General features: G+C 38.7%; 2 protein-coding genes across 3 annotated transcripts in view; one reads left to right on the top strand and one right to left on the bottom strand.

The window, feature by feature from the left end:
* Nucleotides 1–8,236, top strand: part of myripb (myosin VIIA and Rab interacting protein b) — a 94,732-nt gene extending 86,496 nt beyond the window's left edge. The window contains exons 10-17 of one of the 2 annotated variants that reach the window (XM_053342481.1): nucleotides 266–418; nucleotides 660–1,451; nucleotides 1,761–1,823; nucleotides 5,065–5,256; nucleotides 5,366–5,527; nucleotides 5,916–6,005; nucleotides 6,213–6,273; nucleotides 8,193–8,236. In XM_053342481.1, coding sequence (XP_053198456.1) covers nucleotides 266–418; nucleotides 660–1,451; nucleotides 1,761–1,823; nucleotides 5,065–5,256; nucleotides 5,366–5,527; nucleotides 5,916–6,005; nucleotides 6,213–6,273; nucleotides 8,193–8,236 — 1,557 coding nt within the window. The remainder of the gene's footprint in view (nucleotides 1–265; nucleotides 419–659; nucleotides 1,452–1,760; nucleotides 1,824–5,064; nucleotides 5,257–5,365; nucleotides 5,528–5,915; nucleotides 6,006–6,212; nucleotides 6,274–8,192) is intronic. The other variant, XM_053342482.1, reaches the window with a different exon arrangement.
* Nucleotides 8,237–11,157: 2,921 nt separating this feature from the next.
* prlh2 (prolactin releasing hormone 2) lies at nucleotides 11,158–13,066 on the bottom strand. The gene is made up of 3 exons (XM_053342584.1): nucleotides 12,961–13,066; nucleotides 12,278–12,461; nucleotides 11,158–11,363 (listed from the first exon to the last, which is right to left on the bottom strand). The coding sequence occupies exons 2-3, from the start codon at nucleotides 12,438–12,440 to the stop codon at nucleotides 11,158–11,160; spliced, it is 369 nt and encodes a 122-aa protein (XP_053198559.1). The 5' UTR covers nucleotides 12,441–12,461; nucleotides 12,961–13,066.
* Nucleotides 13,067–15,539: the final 2,473 nt, after the last annotated feature.

Consider the following 15,539-nt stretch of genomic DNA (forward strand, 5'->3'; position numbering starts at 1 on the left):
TAGTCTTTATCATTATTAGATGGGATGCACAACGTATTGTATGTATAAGCTCATCATATGTTTTTTATTGAAACTTAACATTTTATCTTAACATGTACTGTAAAGTAGTAACTACATCTGCCAGACAAATATAGTGGAGTAAAAGCTATAATATTTCCCTCCCTGAAATGTAGAGGTGAAAAATAAATAGTATCAAATGGAAATACTACTAGTGCTCAAAATGCTAGTTAAGTACAGTACATTAGTAACTATACTCTGTTTTTAGGTAATGGGAGACAGCAGCGAGGCAGAGGAGAGGCAGAATGACCCCGTCAGAAGATCGCGGCGACGCAGAAAAAGCAAGAGAGAGTCGTCATCAGAACAGAGCAGACCTGCAGGCCCCCAAAACCCCCCACAGTCCCTCTACCCCTTGGTGCAGGTAAAATATCACTCCTGTAGTTGATTATTAATAGTAACTTCATTAAAATTCCATGTGGTTGTAAAATACTGTTTCACCATTAGAAGGCAGCAAATCCCAATTCTGTAGTTGTTAATGCTCCTCAGGCTCGATCATCTCTTTAGAAATTGTTTTTTTTCCAAATGAAAGTTTTTTTCCTGGATATTTTCTTATTATTTTTTTCTTTTTTGTGTGTATTCCTGTTCCTTGTTGTCCACTCCAGGAGAACAGTGGTTTTCTACTCAACGCCCTGCTGAAGAGGGGTTTAAGTGAGGAACATCCAGTACCTGACACTTTGCCAATGGCCCCAGCTGCACTAGACACCTTCAAAGTAGAAGCCATGACACCTGAGCCAGAAGATTTGGAAACAGTGGCCCCGAATTCAGCTGCTCCTAGCCCTCCTCAGCCCTACCCTCTAGCTCCTGGACCCCAGCACTCTCTCAGCAGCTCGGGGCCTGGATCTGGCTCTGGAGACCCTCTGGAGGAGGAACTGCGATGCAGACTCAGAGAGCTGGTCAGCCGCGCCAACAGCAAAGACAGCAGCTCATCTGAAGAAGACTGTGCAAAGTGGCCTGCAGATAAACAGATGGATAAAGAATGTGACGGACAAAGAGAAAAGACAAAGTTGAAAGATGCAGAAAGGCAGAGGGAAAGTGATAGATTAAGAGGCAGCAGTAAGGAAAGAGAGAAAGGAAGTGAAACAGGGGAACAAGTGAATGGACAAGAGATGTCAAGACGTGAGAGGCTAATAAAGAGTCCATCGATGAAGATCGGTGAAGAAGGAAGAGTTAGGGAGAGGAGGTTACAGAAAGTAGATAGTTTGAAAGAGAAAGTAGATGACCAGGAGCAAAAGAGAGGAGACAGAAGAGAGGGGAATAGACAAAGTAAGAGGCAACATAAAAGAGATATGGAGAAGGAAGCAGGACAGAAAGGGGGTGGATGGAGGAGCGGATCCAGTGCAAGCACGCCTGCTGTTACACCATCTTCCCAGGAGGGAGTGCTGTCTGACAACCAGGTAAGGTGATGAGAAGACAATGTGGCAGATATTTTTGTATTCACCGCTCATGTTCTTCTTCTGTCCCTGCACTGCTAGATCTGTACTATCTGTCTGTCTGTCTGTCTGCCTTTTGATACATTTATTTTTTAACGACTTCTCAACCACCCACCTTCCTCTCTCTTCCATGTATTTATGTGACAAACACTTGTGTCGCTCATCCTGTGCTTTTCTGTCTTTCTCTGTGCTTCACTTCTTCTCTTTTTGTTCGGCTGGCCTGTGTGTTTCTTTGTGTGTCTCTGTGTGCGTATGTTTGTCTGTGTGTATCAGGAGCAACAGAATGACTTGGAGCAACAACAGAGGCTTCAGTTGCTCTCCTCTCTCTTACAGCAGGTGAGACATTGGCTAGAAAAAGCAAAGGCATCTTGTGATACGTTGTGCAGGATGCAATGCTTTGAAACACAGGTCTTCTCTACACCATTTTACAGTGTTTTTAAAAAATCATATAGGAAAACATCCATCATAGAAGTGCTGGAAATACATTTTTTTTTAATTGACAAAATCCTCAAAAGGTCAGACTGCAACATAGCCACAAGCCTGGAAGTGTTTTGCATAAATAGTCATTTTTACTCTTCACAACATGAACAGCTGCAACCAGTTAACCTTTCTTCTCTGGAAGGTGTTGAAAGGCATTTTGGGTGATGTGAGAAATAGCCAAAATCTGAAAAATAAAGCACAGCAGCAGGTACAGCAAAAACATAGCAGACGACACTGAAATGCACTGAGTATAAGAATGGGATCTGATGTTACAAACTAATGACATCCTGTTATAGGTTAATTGATATTCCATGTTCATACTATATACTAATTCTACTTTTATACTCTAGGAAAGTGACAAAGTATCCTTAAAGATGTCAGTTTGTAGACTAAATCTGCTTGATTTGGGTGTGCTGTTGACATACTGTACTATACATTAGTGTGCACAATGGCCTATACAAAGTAAATTGAGGAACTACTCATTGGATATGCTGGGGAAAAAAGCATTACATCTTTAGGTGGGAAAACTCGCCTCGTGTTTCCTGTTTGTGAGGTTTAATTGGCAGACAGTTTATATTTACATACCACTACTACTGTATTCTACCTGCAAAACCAGTTTTATTGTGAAGATCTGTTGAATTGCAAATCCATGTTAAACAACAAGGATGGAGACACACACATACACACAAAGAGCCATGGATATTCACTTTTAAGATCACCTCCTGTATTTCTGGTGTTACTTAACATCTGAGACACATGGGTCTATGTGTCATTAGCCAGATTCATTATAATGGCTCCTATGAGTAATGCTCATAATCCCTTACAATGTGTATGACACATCTACTGGTCTCCACAGCTACTTTTTGAAACTAGCCAAATCACTCAGTTTGATGTGAATAGGGGAAAAACATGTACGCATGGTATTTGTGTCTTTTCATTCTTTATTTCATATTTACATCATATTTACAGATTAGTTTAGGAACCTCGTTATTTATAAACTACATTTTAAAACTCCTGCACATTGTCTGGCTTACTCCTGACATATGTATTTATGTTGTGGGTCTACATTACCATCAGGTATATGAATAAACATTACAGTAGTTCCTTGTATATATTTACACTTAGATGCTGGAAAGTTATCCACTCAGTTCCACAAAAATGTTGATTGAAATACCCTGAGAAAACCTACACATTGCTGCCCAAGTATACTTTTTCTTTAAAAAAAATCAATAAAACATACACTCAAAGATTTTGAAAAAGAATACGTGCATGTAACACTGGCACTGGATTTTATTGACTGTAGAAGACATAATGTAGGCTATACATGTCAGACTGTTTGATCTGTTTCTTTGGAGTGGATGAGAACATCAGACTCAAGCATCCATTCCTCCATCGACCAACTCAAGTCAATATCTCAGAGTTGTCCTTGCCTCTCAGTCTTTTTAAGATCACTGAATGGTGATTTTTTTCTTTTAAAGAAAGAGACAAGATGTTCAGTTTGCTGCCTCTCATCTTTCATCCAGTACTGTCTCTCATCATTACCAAAGTGCTGCCCCTCATCCGTTTTCTTTCCCTACATGCTTCTCATGTCATCGGCTAAAACGCTACCTTTCAGACTGTCACAGTATCTGTCTTAGAGGGATCAATATGCATCCAATCCTACTGATCAAAGCTTCAGCCAGTGATTCATTCATTATTGAATAACATCTGTCTCTCTTCACCATGGTTTCCTTTTCTCGCACAGTGTTTTCATCTATTCAGTAAAAACCACAGTGCTTTCTTTTCCAGGCATCTTCACAGCTGAATTATCATTTGTCACAAGCAGCCTGAATTTGCAAACATGCCTGGATTTTTGGATGAACAAGCTGCTCCAGTTAACAGAGACACTGACCAGTAAACACAGTGACCAAATGTTTATTAAAATGTTTTTTTTCAGTTGTTTGTGAATGGCATTTTAATATGGTGGCAAGTCTGCCAACTCGCGTGTCTGCCCATGCCTTAATTAATTACTGCAGCTTGTGACATTTAATTAACAGTGTTGATGTAACATTTTGTCACTTTGTCACTTTCTTTGTAAACTTTTGCATGAAATCAGTAAATTTTTTAAAAGTGAAAGTTTAAAACTGATTATTTTTCAAAAGTGTGCTCATTTATTTTTGGAGGATTTGCAATAGTGGACATAAAATCTTGGATAAGGTCTTTATATCACCATATCCATATATATATAGATTGATTGATAAAATCATGATTCCTCAGCTGCACACCCAACTGTCATAATTGCTGTCCTGAAAATAATCATATCTCTTCTTTAAAAATGAACTGCACAGTAATAGGAGAGATTCTGTCCACTGCAACATTTTTTAATCAGTCCTTCGGCTTTGCCTTAAAATACACTTTGTTTCCTTTCCTCCTCTTCTTCTTTCTCCTTTCACCCTCTGATTGCTCTTCCCAAGTCAAGCATGTACAGATGTGCATGTTCACAAAATAACTGACTAGACATGAGGATGCCTCACAAATATGTCACTTGCTTGATGTCCTTTTACAGAACCTTGCAACGTGAGCAAGGGGTCTGAGATGCTGATAACACACAAATCATTGAAGGGGTTAAACCACATTGAGTGTATTTGCTCAAGTTTATTTTTGAATGATGATTTCAAAATGTTTTTCCAACCCTAATGATTTTATAATGTCACAAAACTTTGATTGCATAATTGCTTTTTGTTGCATCCCCTTGTTAGCAGAATGAAACATATTTTTTCATCATCATTTCATATCATAGTGCTACATTTAGCACCCTGTTTGTCATTAATGTGATTTTTTATTTACAGATTTTATATAGCTACATGCCTCCCACTATGTCCTACTCATGCATCAAGCACCTAACATATCTTGACAAGGCTTTCTCAGTTCAGCACTGAAACTGATTGTGTGGGGCTATTCATTCATAAAAGGATTTTTTTGATTAATCATTTTTATATATTCCTTTTTTTCCTTTTTATTCATAAATATACATAGTAGGTTAAGTCAAATTAAGCCTTTCTAAATGTATTATTTTGATAACTGACTGTTGTGCTGTTTGTGTGTTCTTTAAATGAAGCAGAAGTACTCGGCTGCCTCTCTGTGCAGCATCACCACCGAGGTGCTGAAGGTTTTGAATGCCACAGAGGAGCTGATTGGTGAGGCGGGAGGTGATAGCTACACCCCGTCTGAGTCCATCAGTGTTTCCCCCATCTCCAGCAGCTCTGAGACCCGCAGGCTGGACCAAAGGCTTACTAAGATGGAGGAGAATGTAAGCTAAAGAGCATCATAGTCCCTGAAAGTTTGAACTTTCAATGAAATGAGTTATGTTGAATCCATCCTAATAGGAACTAAATATCTGAGTCTTTTTCTCCATGCAGGTGTACCTGGCTGCTGGTGCTGTGTATGGCCTTGAGGGGGCACTGGGGGATTTGGAGCAGTGTGCCCGCAGTATTAGCAGTGATACCACAGACACAGAGCTCGCTTTCCTGGAAGACCAGGTGGCCACTGCAGCTGCTCAGGTCCAGCAGTCTGAACTACAGGTACTGGAGGGGTATTTTTTTGACCGGCTCATCAGTGTTTTGCTCTTCAATTCTAGTTCTAATTCAAGTCTATGAGCCTAGCAGCACCCCAAATCCCAAACTTTTCTCCCAGCTCACACACATTGCTCATTTTGTGAACAATTTCTTCATTTTCAAGCCATTAGTTGTAAAATTTGGGGGTGATGTTACATGCTGCAACAAAATCAGATGTTGGACTACATTGTTACTTGGGTACAACTAGCCCTGCTGCTTGTTGGTGGGTCAAACAACTTATTGTTGATATTGTAACTAGATGGACATGACCCTACTTGCCCAAGCAGAACAAGTGTTGAATAATATATCTTGTATTGGACTGTGTTTGTTGAATGAAGCCTCTTTCTCCTTTCAGATATCAAACATTGAGGCCAGGATATCAGCTCTGAAAACAGCTGGGTTGAATGTGACTGTCTGCAATCACTTCTGCAAGTCCAAGCCAAAGGTAAGTCATTGCCCTTAAAGCTCCATATTAACTCTCACACACGGACAAGCATACACAGTGTTTTACCTTTAGGTTCTCTATCTTGTCTGGTGAATCCAAATATCTTTGTCTGGTTGATAGGCAACGGAAGGTAACTGGCCAAATACTTAAAGTGAGAAAATGTGGCAAGTTTAAATGTTGATGGTTTGTGGATTCATCTCATTACAGCCTCAAACCCTGGACTCATCACGCCATCAGAGGAGGAAGCTGCCAGCCCCTCCACTGAAAGGTATTAAACAAGGTTATTCATTCAGAGGAAACAATCTTGTTTACTACGAACTACTGTCATGGCACAGGTAGTACTGCTAAAATGTGTAAAATTTGTTGTTTGAGGATTCAATTTCCACTTAACCTTACAGCTGCACCAACTGTCAACAATCCACAACGTATGCTGAGCTCAGCCCAGGCTAACAAATAGAAACTAGAGTTATCATTCATTGTTACAGTCTCAACAAAAGAGTTTCTTGCTATCAGCAGCACGCCACTCTCAAGCGTTTGTATCTCTACTCTCTGTCTTCTCTGTGTCTGCCTTGTGACAGGCTCATATTAGATAAGACCCACCCTATTGATGTTTGGCAACCAATCAAAATGACAAATGAAAACCCGTGAGCGTGACAGTACACACATGAAAACCAAGTGTATACTGAAATAAAACTACCATTAGAATTAAATGTCTTGATTTTTTTCTGTCCTTGGCTTTGAATGTTAAATTGAACCTAAAATTGAAACCTCCAAATAATTATATATTCAAGCTGATTTAGAAAACACTCCATGGTTATGAATCCTAACAGTATCTACTTCAAGATGCAGATTCACTCCAAATATTTTTTCTTGAAACACCCATATCTCCTCCAATAAATTAGGCACATTACAGTAATGTAAATTATTTTTAATCATTACTGAATAACATAATCACTTCACATTTTTAATAATTCCAATTCCAATATTTAAAAAAACATGACATTTAAATCTATACTAGCAGACTAGATGATCCAAGCTTTTGAAGTTTGTTACTGTTGTGATGTTGTACCCACATTTTACTACTTAAAAGTCATCAATAGGTTAAACCGAAGTGATGTGAGTGTCTTAACCTGTACCTTATTAATCCATACTCTCTTGACCACAACAGCCTTTTACGCATACACTCTGTCTCTGTGTGTGAGTCAGAGAGAAACCGAGACAGCTAGAGATGGAGAGTGAAACACAAACAGGGGGACACTTTTATTCATCTTTAGTTAACATCACACATTTTGTGCTTTGTTCTAAAAGAAAAGATCGGTGGCTGAATGGATGCAAAAGTGAATACACCTCGTAGAAAGGGACTAAGTAACTGAAAAGCTCCATTAGATGTAAAGCAGCCAAATGGAAACACGCAGTACAGGAGGATAAGGCTGTTTTATCAACCAACAAGAAGTCGGTTCCTTTTCATGTCAGTGAATGGCTTTCTTTTATAGGGTTGGAGCCTTCTTTATTTTCTGTTTGTCTCATTTTTCTTCACCAGCATCCACACAATAGCTCTGATTCAGGGTGGCTTTTTTAGCACAGCTCCAAAGACATAGAGCAAGCAGGACAATAGGGTAAAATCAGTGACCAAGACATGTGATCATGTCTTTTTTTTTTTTTTTAAGAAAAAAAAAGGTGTTTATTGAGTTTTGCAAGAACAATTGTGTTATCAGAACATTTATTTAAAAAAGTTTTTAAATGTATATATTACCTTTAGAAATGACATTATTAAAAAGTAGCAATTGACACCAAAACTGAATGAGAAAACACAAATAACTAAACAAAAACCATCAGTCAGTAAACTACCAGCCCTCAGGTACAGCGTCAAGCAGCCTTTCCTACCTGATAAAAAGACAGACGTGATTTCATCCAATCAGCAATGATTCTTGTCATAGCAGGTTCCATTAGGAGTTAATGTCATTGTGTTTTCCTTTTTGTTGTTGTGTTTCTGTTAATGTCGTTGTGGTTCTGTTAATGTCGTTGTGTTTTTCTTTTTGTTGTTGACGTTTGCCCTTCAGGGCCACCGTACTAAGTTAATGGCTGCAAATACTGTACCACGTTGATAGAACTCAGCTGAATCAAATGTTACGACTTGTCTCTTTATGGATGCTACTTTTGCTCAGTGTTGTCATTTTTGGATTTCAGATAAGTTGGAGGCAGAGCAGCAGGTGAAAGTGTTTCGGCCGTAGTGACAGTCAGCAGCACAATGAGTCCCTCATGGCCACTTCAGAGCCCCAGGGACGGGGAGGCCCCTCTCATCCAGTGCCTTGACCCAGCGTCTGCCTCCAGCTCCAGGCCAAGCAGGAGTCAACACCTGCCCAGTGCGACACTCAAAGGACTCAGTCCTCAGCCAGGCATGGTACCACGTCAGTCAAACGTCTCACAGATGCCTCACTCCCTTCTTTCCTTTATCAGCCTGAAGACATGACCTGCTTTTCCCTTTTCCAGTTGTTCCTCAAATATCTCGCCATGCACATAAAACGTCAAGCAAGGATGACTCGACAGTCGGTGTCTCTGCCTTAAAATCTGCAAAACACTCCTCATGACCCCAAATTTGAAAAGAATATCTGTACAGACAACAAAAAAAACTGTCATTTCCTTTTTCTATCTGTTTGCAAGAGTATTGTGATTTAATGTACAATGAAGATGTGTGGAAAAATCATGTGAAACTTTCTGTGATTCAGTGTCCCAAAAAGAGGCTGAGCCGTGTTTTATACTGCATCCTAGTCTCACCAAATGAAATGTTACAAGGAATCATTATCATACTGTAAGCCCCTTGAGAGCTTTCTGAATGATTGTCAGTTTTCACACACACACACACATACATATACAGCTATCAGATGGTAATCCTCATTTTGGGGGATGATTGTACCTTTTGACATTTTAAACATTCATGAACTAAATTACCAGAAAATAGTGTTTAGATGTGTAAAGTATCAGGGCCAAAACATGTTTTTCCTTCTTGCCTGCCACTAAAATGACTAGATGGCAATAATGGAACACAAAGCACATTCTATCATTAGTGAACAGCCTAAAACAAACTAACTTATAATTTTCTTTTTCTTGTTGGCTGTCTTGTTGTTTCTTGTTAGATGAGAAGATTGATACTAACATAGTATCAATCTTCTAATCTAACTCTCAAGAAGAAAGAGAACAAGGGTATTTCCTAAAATGTTCCTTTGATTAAATGCCAACTGTAATGATTTACAAATTAAAAAAGAAAATGCTGTTAAGAACTGATCAGCAGTCACACACATACTCACTACAGCCTTAATATGGAAGCTACATTCAAGTTAATCAAGCATGAGGTTTAAATAAATCTGAATGTCAGACCCAAACACAGCTTAACATAAATAGTATAGGTCTGACATTCAGGTTTGGCCTCATAGTGATCTCTTTTTGATTTAAAGAAACTCAAGCCACCCCCTTATGCAGTATTATTTTACCCAAAGTCCGTTTTCTTCCTCTTTGTTGTTTTCTTCATTTACTTTAAAACTTTGTGGCCTTTTTATTTGAGCGAAAGGTATTTTCATGTTCCCCACTTCGCTGGGTCATGTCAGAACTTTTGTGTTGCATTCAGAAAGTCTTGTAAAGATTTTTACATAATGAAGTCTAATGGGCTAAATAACAAAAATACCATAAAACCATGATTTTGTTACGAGCAATTTATTTTTGTACTTACTGAACGTTTTTATGCAATATCACTGAAATAGGTACTATTGCAAATTAAAGGCTTTATTCTCTCCTCAAAGGAGCCCTCCTCAGTCGGTCCCGTCAGACTCTCTCATGTGTGATGACTCAAAGTGCTTTCAGTGTATGCCTACATTTACCATATGATATTCTGCCAGTAATGCAATGGTAAATGTTACAAGAACACGGCATTTTTGGAGCGGCTAGTACGATTCATACTGTATTTGTACTCCTTAAACATTAGATTAGAGAATACTGCCTTTCATTTTTGGGTTATTTTACTTTACTCTGTGACACTTACATCAGTCAGAATATCCGTTAGCCATGCACATGGTTGTCAAAGCATTTGCTTGATGATTGGGCTACAGTTTAAGAGCGGAGAAGAATTTCCTGATGGACTGCTTGAACTGAAAGGTGTGATGATCTTCTGTATGAATGCTCTGCCCCATCTATCAGTGACCTTTACATCCCAACCTTTCACATCTCTGATTTTGCACATTGATCCTGTTCCGTTCCTTTGTCAATCTTGAGGTGTTGATGTATAAAAAGCATGTTTCTGGTTTTATCAAATCGATGTACAAATGCCCATGAGAAGCACAGCTACAAGGGTCCAATCATCAGTGTCCTGTATTTTTCTAATGTAAAAAAAAAAATACTATCTCATCTCAGACTTTGTTAATATATGTATATGTGTGAAAAGATGGATATGATATAGAATAATATGTGTATTGCCCAATCATAGTTGACCGATCTTTCAGTGTTGTGTGCAAGAGACTGTGTATAATTGTCATGACTTGTAAGGCTGGATTCACACAGGACATCTAATTTACTGCTGTAACTGTGTCCCAGATACGGTCTCAGAAAGGATAAGATATTCACACAGCGCTTAAAACAAATATCACTTTGTTCCTGTTTAAATCCAGTGTGAGTGACTATGATGAGGTTCACTGTGCACAGCTCCACAGGCGAGCCATTCACTTTTACGTGCAATTGTTTGTTGCAATCCATATGACATGTTGGGGAAAATATTAACAAGCAAAAAATACAGATTCTCTATGTGCCACAGTACTCTGAGAGAAAAAAAATGTATTATGAAATGAATAAAATTTGCAAACTTAAAACAAACTAACTCTTCTGAAGTAAAGTGTTTGTGTGTAGTAGCTTCAATAACATACGGAATGAGGATCAACAGATGTAATCACAACATCCTGGTTTATTAATCAATATAGATTGCATTTTCATATGTACAGGTACATTTGGAGAGTGATTTCACTATTAAAGGCCTCATAACAGACACCAGAGAGAAATACAGAATGCAGTAAAGAGCGAGGGTGAAAGAGTACTTAACTTCTATCAAAATAAAAAATGAAGACACTCAAATTTTGGCAAACACCGTAGATGGATGGAGCCGAGCATGCTGTCACGGTAACCAATCCCTGTCCTTGCCATCCAACACTTTCTTAAGGTTCTCCTTGTTTCTGAGGCTGTTGAAGAGCAGCTCCAAGATCCTGACAACAGGCTGCATCCCCCTGCTGCCCAGAGCCTCCACACTGCTGTGCCTCTTCCCGAAGCGCCCGATGGGTCTCACCCCGCGTCCCACGTACCAGAATGGGTCTATCTCTGGACCTGCACACCAAACAAGTGCATCAGTGACAGATTTATGTAATCCTGGAAGCTTGGTACAGAGTAAATTAGTATAAAGAGATATGCACTGGTGTTGGAAGGATGTTTGTCTGAAAGTGACCATTTAACCTCAACTTCAGTTTTAATTTTCAATTTTTTTAATGTTAAATGTAAAGCAGCAACTCAAGTTTCACTTAAATATATCTTTATATAGATTGTTTATGTGTATACAGATTATTTTCTCACCTGATTTGATTATTTAAAGAACTTTACATTGTAGCTTTGATTTGTTACCCTTGCAAAGTATATTTTAATCATCCACTCATTTCTTTATATTTAATGACAAAAATATGCTGAAGCAATACTGACTGCTAAACCTACTGCAATATGCATCCAGTGCCTGTGTTGCAGTAGCATTATAACGTTTATAGTAAATAGTCCCGTGGCAAACTATCCGCTCTTAAACCTGGATAAAACCTAAAGTCATTCAGATGATATGAATGTTAGCAATATATAATAATACTAATAAATACAGCAATAACCACAATATTTCTGTACATAATGTACATACTAGCAGATAAAATAGGGTGCATTAATGATGATGTCAACCACACATTATATTATTAAGATATCCCCACATTTTGAGTTGAATAAAGTCAAGTCGAATAGCTCATTGATAGCATATCTTAAATCTATAATAGAGTCCAGTAGTAAATACTATTTTTTTCTCAAATATTTGACAATAAATCTCCATGAAAATAAGAAAAAAGAAGTAGAAAGACACTAAAAACTCACCACTGCGCGCCACAGAAACGTAACCAAAAAAGTATTTTAGTGATTTAAAGTCTCCCTTTAAATAAAAAATGCTGGTTATAGTCTACTAAAAATAAAAATGGCTTAATAAAACCAAGCCTTACTTCTGTTGTCGACATTGTGGACAATGTGGAAGTCGTGCTCCACAGTGGTGCTCTGCACGCAGCTGAGGCTGGAGGAGAGGAGGAGGAGCAGCGCCAGAGCTGCGGGCAGCCAGCGGCTCGTCAGGACGCAGTGCCGGACATCAGCCACTCTCCCTGGCAGCATGCTGTGGAGTCGCTGAAGGCACTGCAAACACGGAGGTCGACTGGTAAGCTCCCACTGTTATAGAAAACTGATGCTCTGGCAGAGTAAACCCTGGTGTAACAATTATACTACAAAGACACATTAACTGATACTATAACACTGAGTCAGGTAAGAGCATTATAATTTTACTTTTATTGAATACCGGTGGAAAACCCTAGCCTGAACATGGAGAATTAAATAGATAATACAAGGGATGAATTAATCACTAAATAGGATTAAGTGGCTTATACCTCATTAATGAGCAACAAAGTTCATACAGGAATATTATTATGTTGAATTTACCAGGTTTTACAGAAAAGCCATCACTACATTACAAATGTTATAATACAAGCCAAATAAAAATAGTTAACTCAGATGCACTTGGAGTAAGAATGGCCTAAACAATCATGTCATTCTTTGTGTTAACTCTCTTGACTGTGATACATTAAAATTGTCAGCTTTTAAAAAATAAATAAACCCAAACAGCAACTCTTTCTCTTACCCTGAACTTTGGTAACAGGCTGGGGTCAGCTGGCGGAGGTCTGAAGTCGTTGTTGTTGAGCAGGTGTGCTCAAGCTTATATATCCATGCTGCCCATGTGGTTGTTGGATGATGAATCAAGAACGTCAGTCACACACAGTGATCCCAGACTGCAGGATACATCGCCTCCTCCCACTCTTTAAACCCCCCTCACCCCTTTGAGAATGGACGCGTGGTTTTGGAGTTTTCCTGATGTCTGTCACGCAGCAGAGCAGTCCATCAGGGAGTCAGTGACATGCAGGCAACTTTAAATTAGTGAAGATGGGGGAGACCCACCTTGAGTAGGTCTGTCAGACAGTGACCCGGAACTGTGGTGGGCGTTTTTGATGAGGCTTTCATCAATCAGCTTGATTGGACATGGCAAGACACAATCAGCTACTGAAAAAGAATTCTGTGTATTCTTCTATTGGAAACTATCTTCTTGTAACTTTCTCAATGAGAATCAGCTCCAAATACTGGGATTTTAAATGCAAATAACATAAAGTCAGTGATAAAATAAAAAGATGTCATTTTCAGCTTTAGGACATCTTAGGTCACATTTTAACTCACTGAAACATATTTATGTGCATGTGAATTCATGCTGTACATCTGTATGTCAAGAAGCTGTTACGTGCTGAAAGGTGATAGCAATGAATCACAAGTGAGAGGCAAAGGTGATGAGAACTATGCTCAGAGATGTAAAGTTGCCTTGGGGCCTAAAACGCATGACTATAAAGGTCAGGATACTGTACTTAACAGTTCAACTCAAAGTACAACCACGATTTTTGGTATAAATCCATTCTTTCATGCTCCAATAATTGTTTCTTTTAAACTAATAAAAGGAATATGTGCTTGTTTATGTTCTGTGAAAATCCCATGACTAGTTGCACCCATGTCACCTTTACAAAACCAAGTAAATTAATTCTACAGTAAATGCAGCACTAAAATATAAACTTCTCAAATATGAAAATGTGCCTCTTTTCTTTGCTTTATATGATAGTAAATTGAATATCTTATGGTTTTTGGACAGAATTCCCCCCCCTATGACATTTCATCCACCAAATAATCAATTAAGAAAATAATTGACAGATTAATTAATGTTGAAAATAACTGGTAGATGGTTGCCTTGGTAGATGTGAACATTAACGTGTATAATGCTATTGTGCATGTTAAGGAACATAAAGCATAAATGATTTCAGGCCACAACACATCATTTATGCTATGAAGTGTTTATGCTGTAAATATATTGATCCAATTAAAGTTAAACAATACCAAAAAATACAAGTAGTATATTATTGTTCATGTATGTAACATCTGATGCTAATGTCTGTATTTATGTATCCATGTGCATATATGCATGTACACAGCTTCACCAACAGAGCAGCGTTTTTTAGCTCTCCCTCTCAGTTTAGGCAGGCTGTAATTTGGTTGGGCTCAGATCAGATGGTGTGATGCAGACACAAGCCCAGCCTGTGGGATAGTACGTCTGCAGTAATGAGAAGATAGCTTCCTGTGGATGTGTAATCACACCTGTACATGGGCGCTTAAATAATAAAGCAAATTTGATTAAAGACAGAGAGCCCTTATTTGAAAACTGTGTGATTTGTTGCTTTCTCGATGCCCAGTCACAGGCAGGTGTGTGAGATTTGTTCCTGTGTGTGAGATTTGTTCCTGTGTGTGAGATTTGTTCCTGCATAAAAACACAGACAAAGGCATACAGTAACATCTTGCGTCATCACAGATTTGGGAGTAGAATTTGTCCTTATTTGAGCTACTCATGAAGACATTCATCATAAGTTGATTGCTCTGTGAGATATCTTGACACTTCACTTAGAACTTCTCAGTGATTTATTTAAAGCTAATTATATCGCAATGTTTTTATATCCTAAAACTTCTTTTCATGCTTAAGGTCCTCAGTCTTTGAATCATCACTCCTACAGGATATACTAAATCTCCACATTTGCTTCAAAAGCACACAGGGTCAGCACTGTCCTCACTTTCCTGCTCAGCATGTGTTCCTTTGTATCATAAAGCTACCTCTGACACATGCCTAGTTCCTCCTCTTCAAACTATAACGTCATGGTCTAATCAGCACCTGATTGAATGGCTTCTTCTCGCCTGTGTCATCGGTGGGCCTGTGAATCAAGGCACAGACGAGCACCGGTGAAGTCACAGCGTGGGGTGACCGGCTCCATTACACGTTAGGAATAAAATCTGTGAGGGATTATGGCAGCACAAGCAAGAATTATAGTTCAAGTTTCTACTGTATAATGAAAAACTGAGTAAAGGTATTTCATTCATAAAAAACTGTAACATACCATCATTTGCTTGGGACATGAGGGCTCTAACATCCTGCTGCTTCAGTCTTTGAGGAACGTGGTATTGATTGAGAAAAACCCTGATGATTAACAGCTTGTCCCAGCTAAGCTTGGTGGTCTAAATCATTCCCATGACGTGCTATAGTATATTTTGTTAATTGCCTCGTAATTCGTGTCCAGCAGAGTGTGTGGGCTGGTCCCTTCATTGACCATGTTTGGTTTGCCCTCTTTCTTAAAAAAAGCT

The sequence above is a fragment of the Scomber japonicus genome, chromosome 21, assembly GCF_027409825.1.
Source record: "Scomber japonicus isolate fScoJap1 chromosome 21, fScoJap1.pri, whole genome shotgun sequence".
NCBI classification, from domain to species: Eukaryota; Metazoa; Chordata; class Actinopteri; order Scombriformes; family Scombridae; genus Scomber; species Scomber japonicus.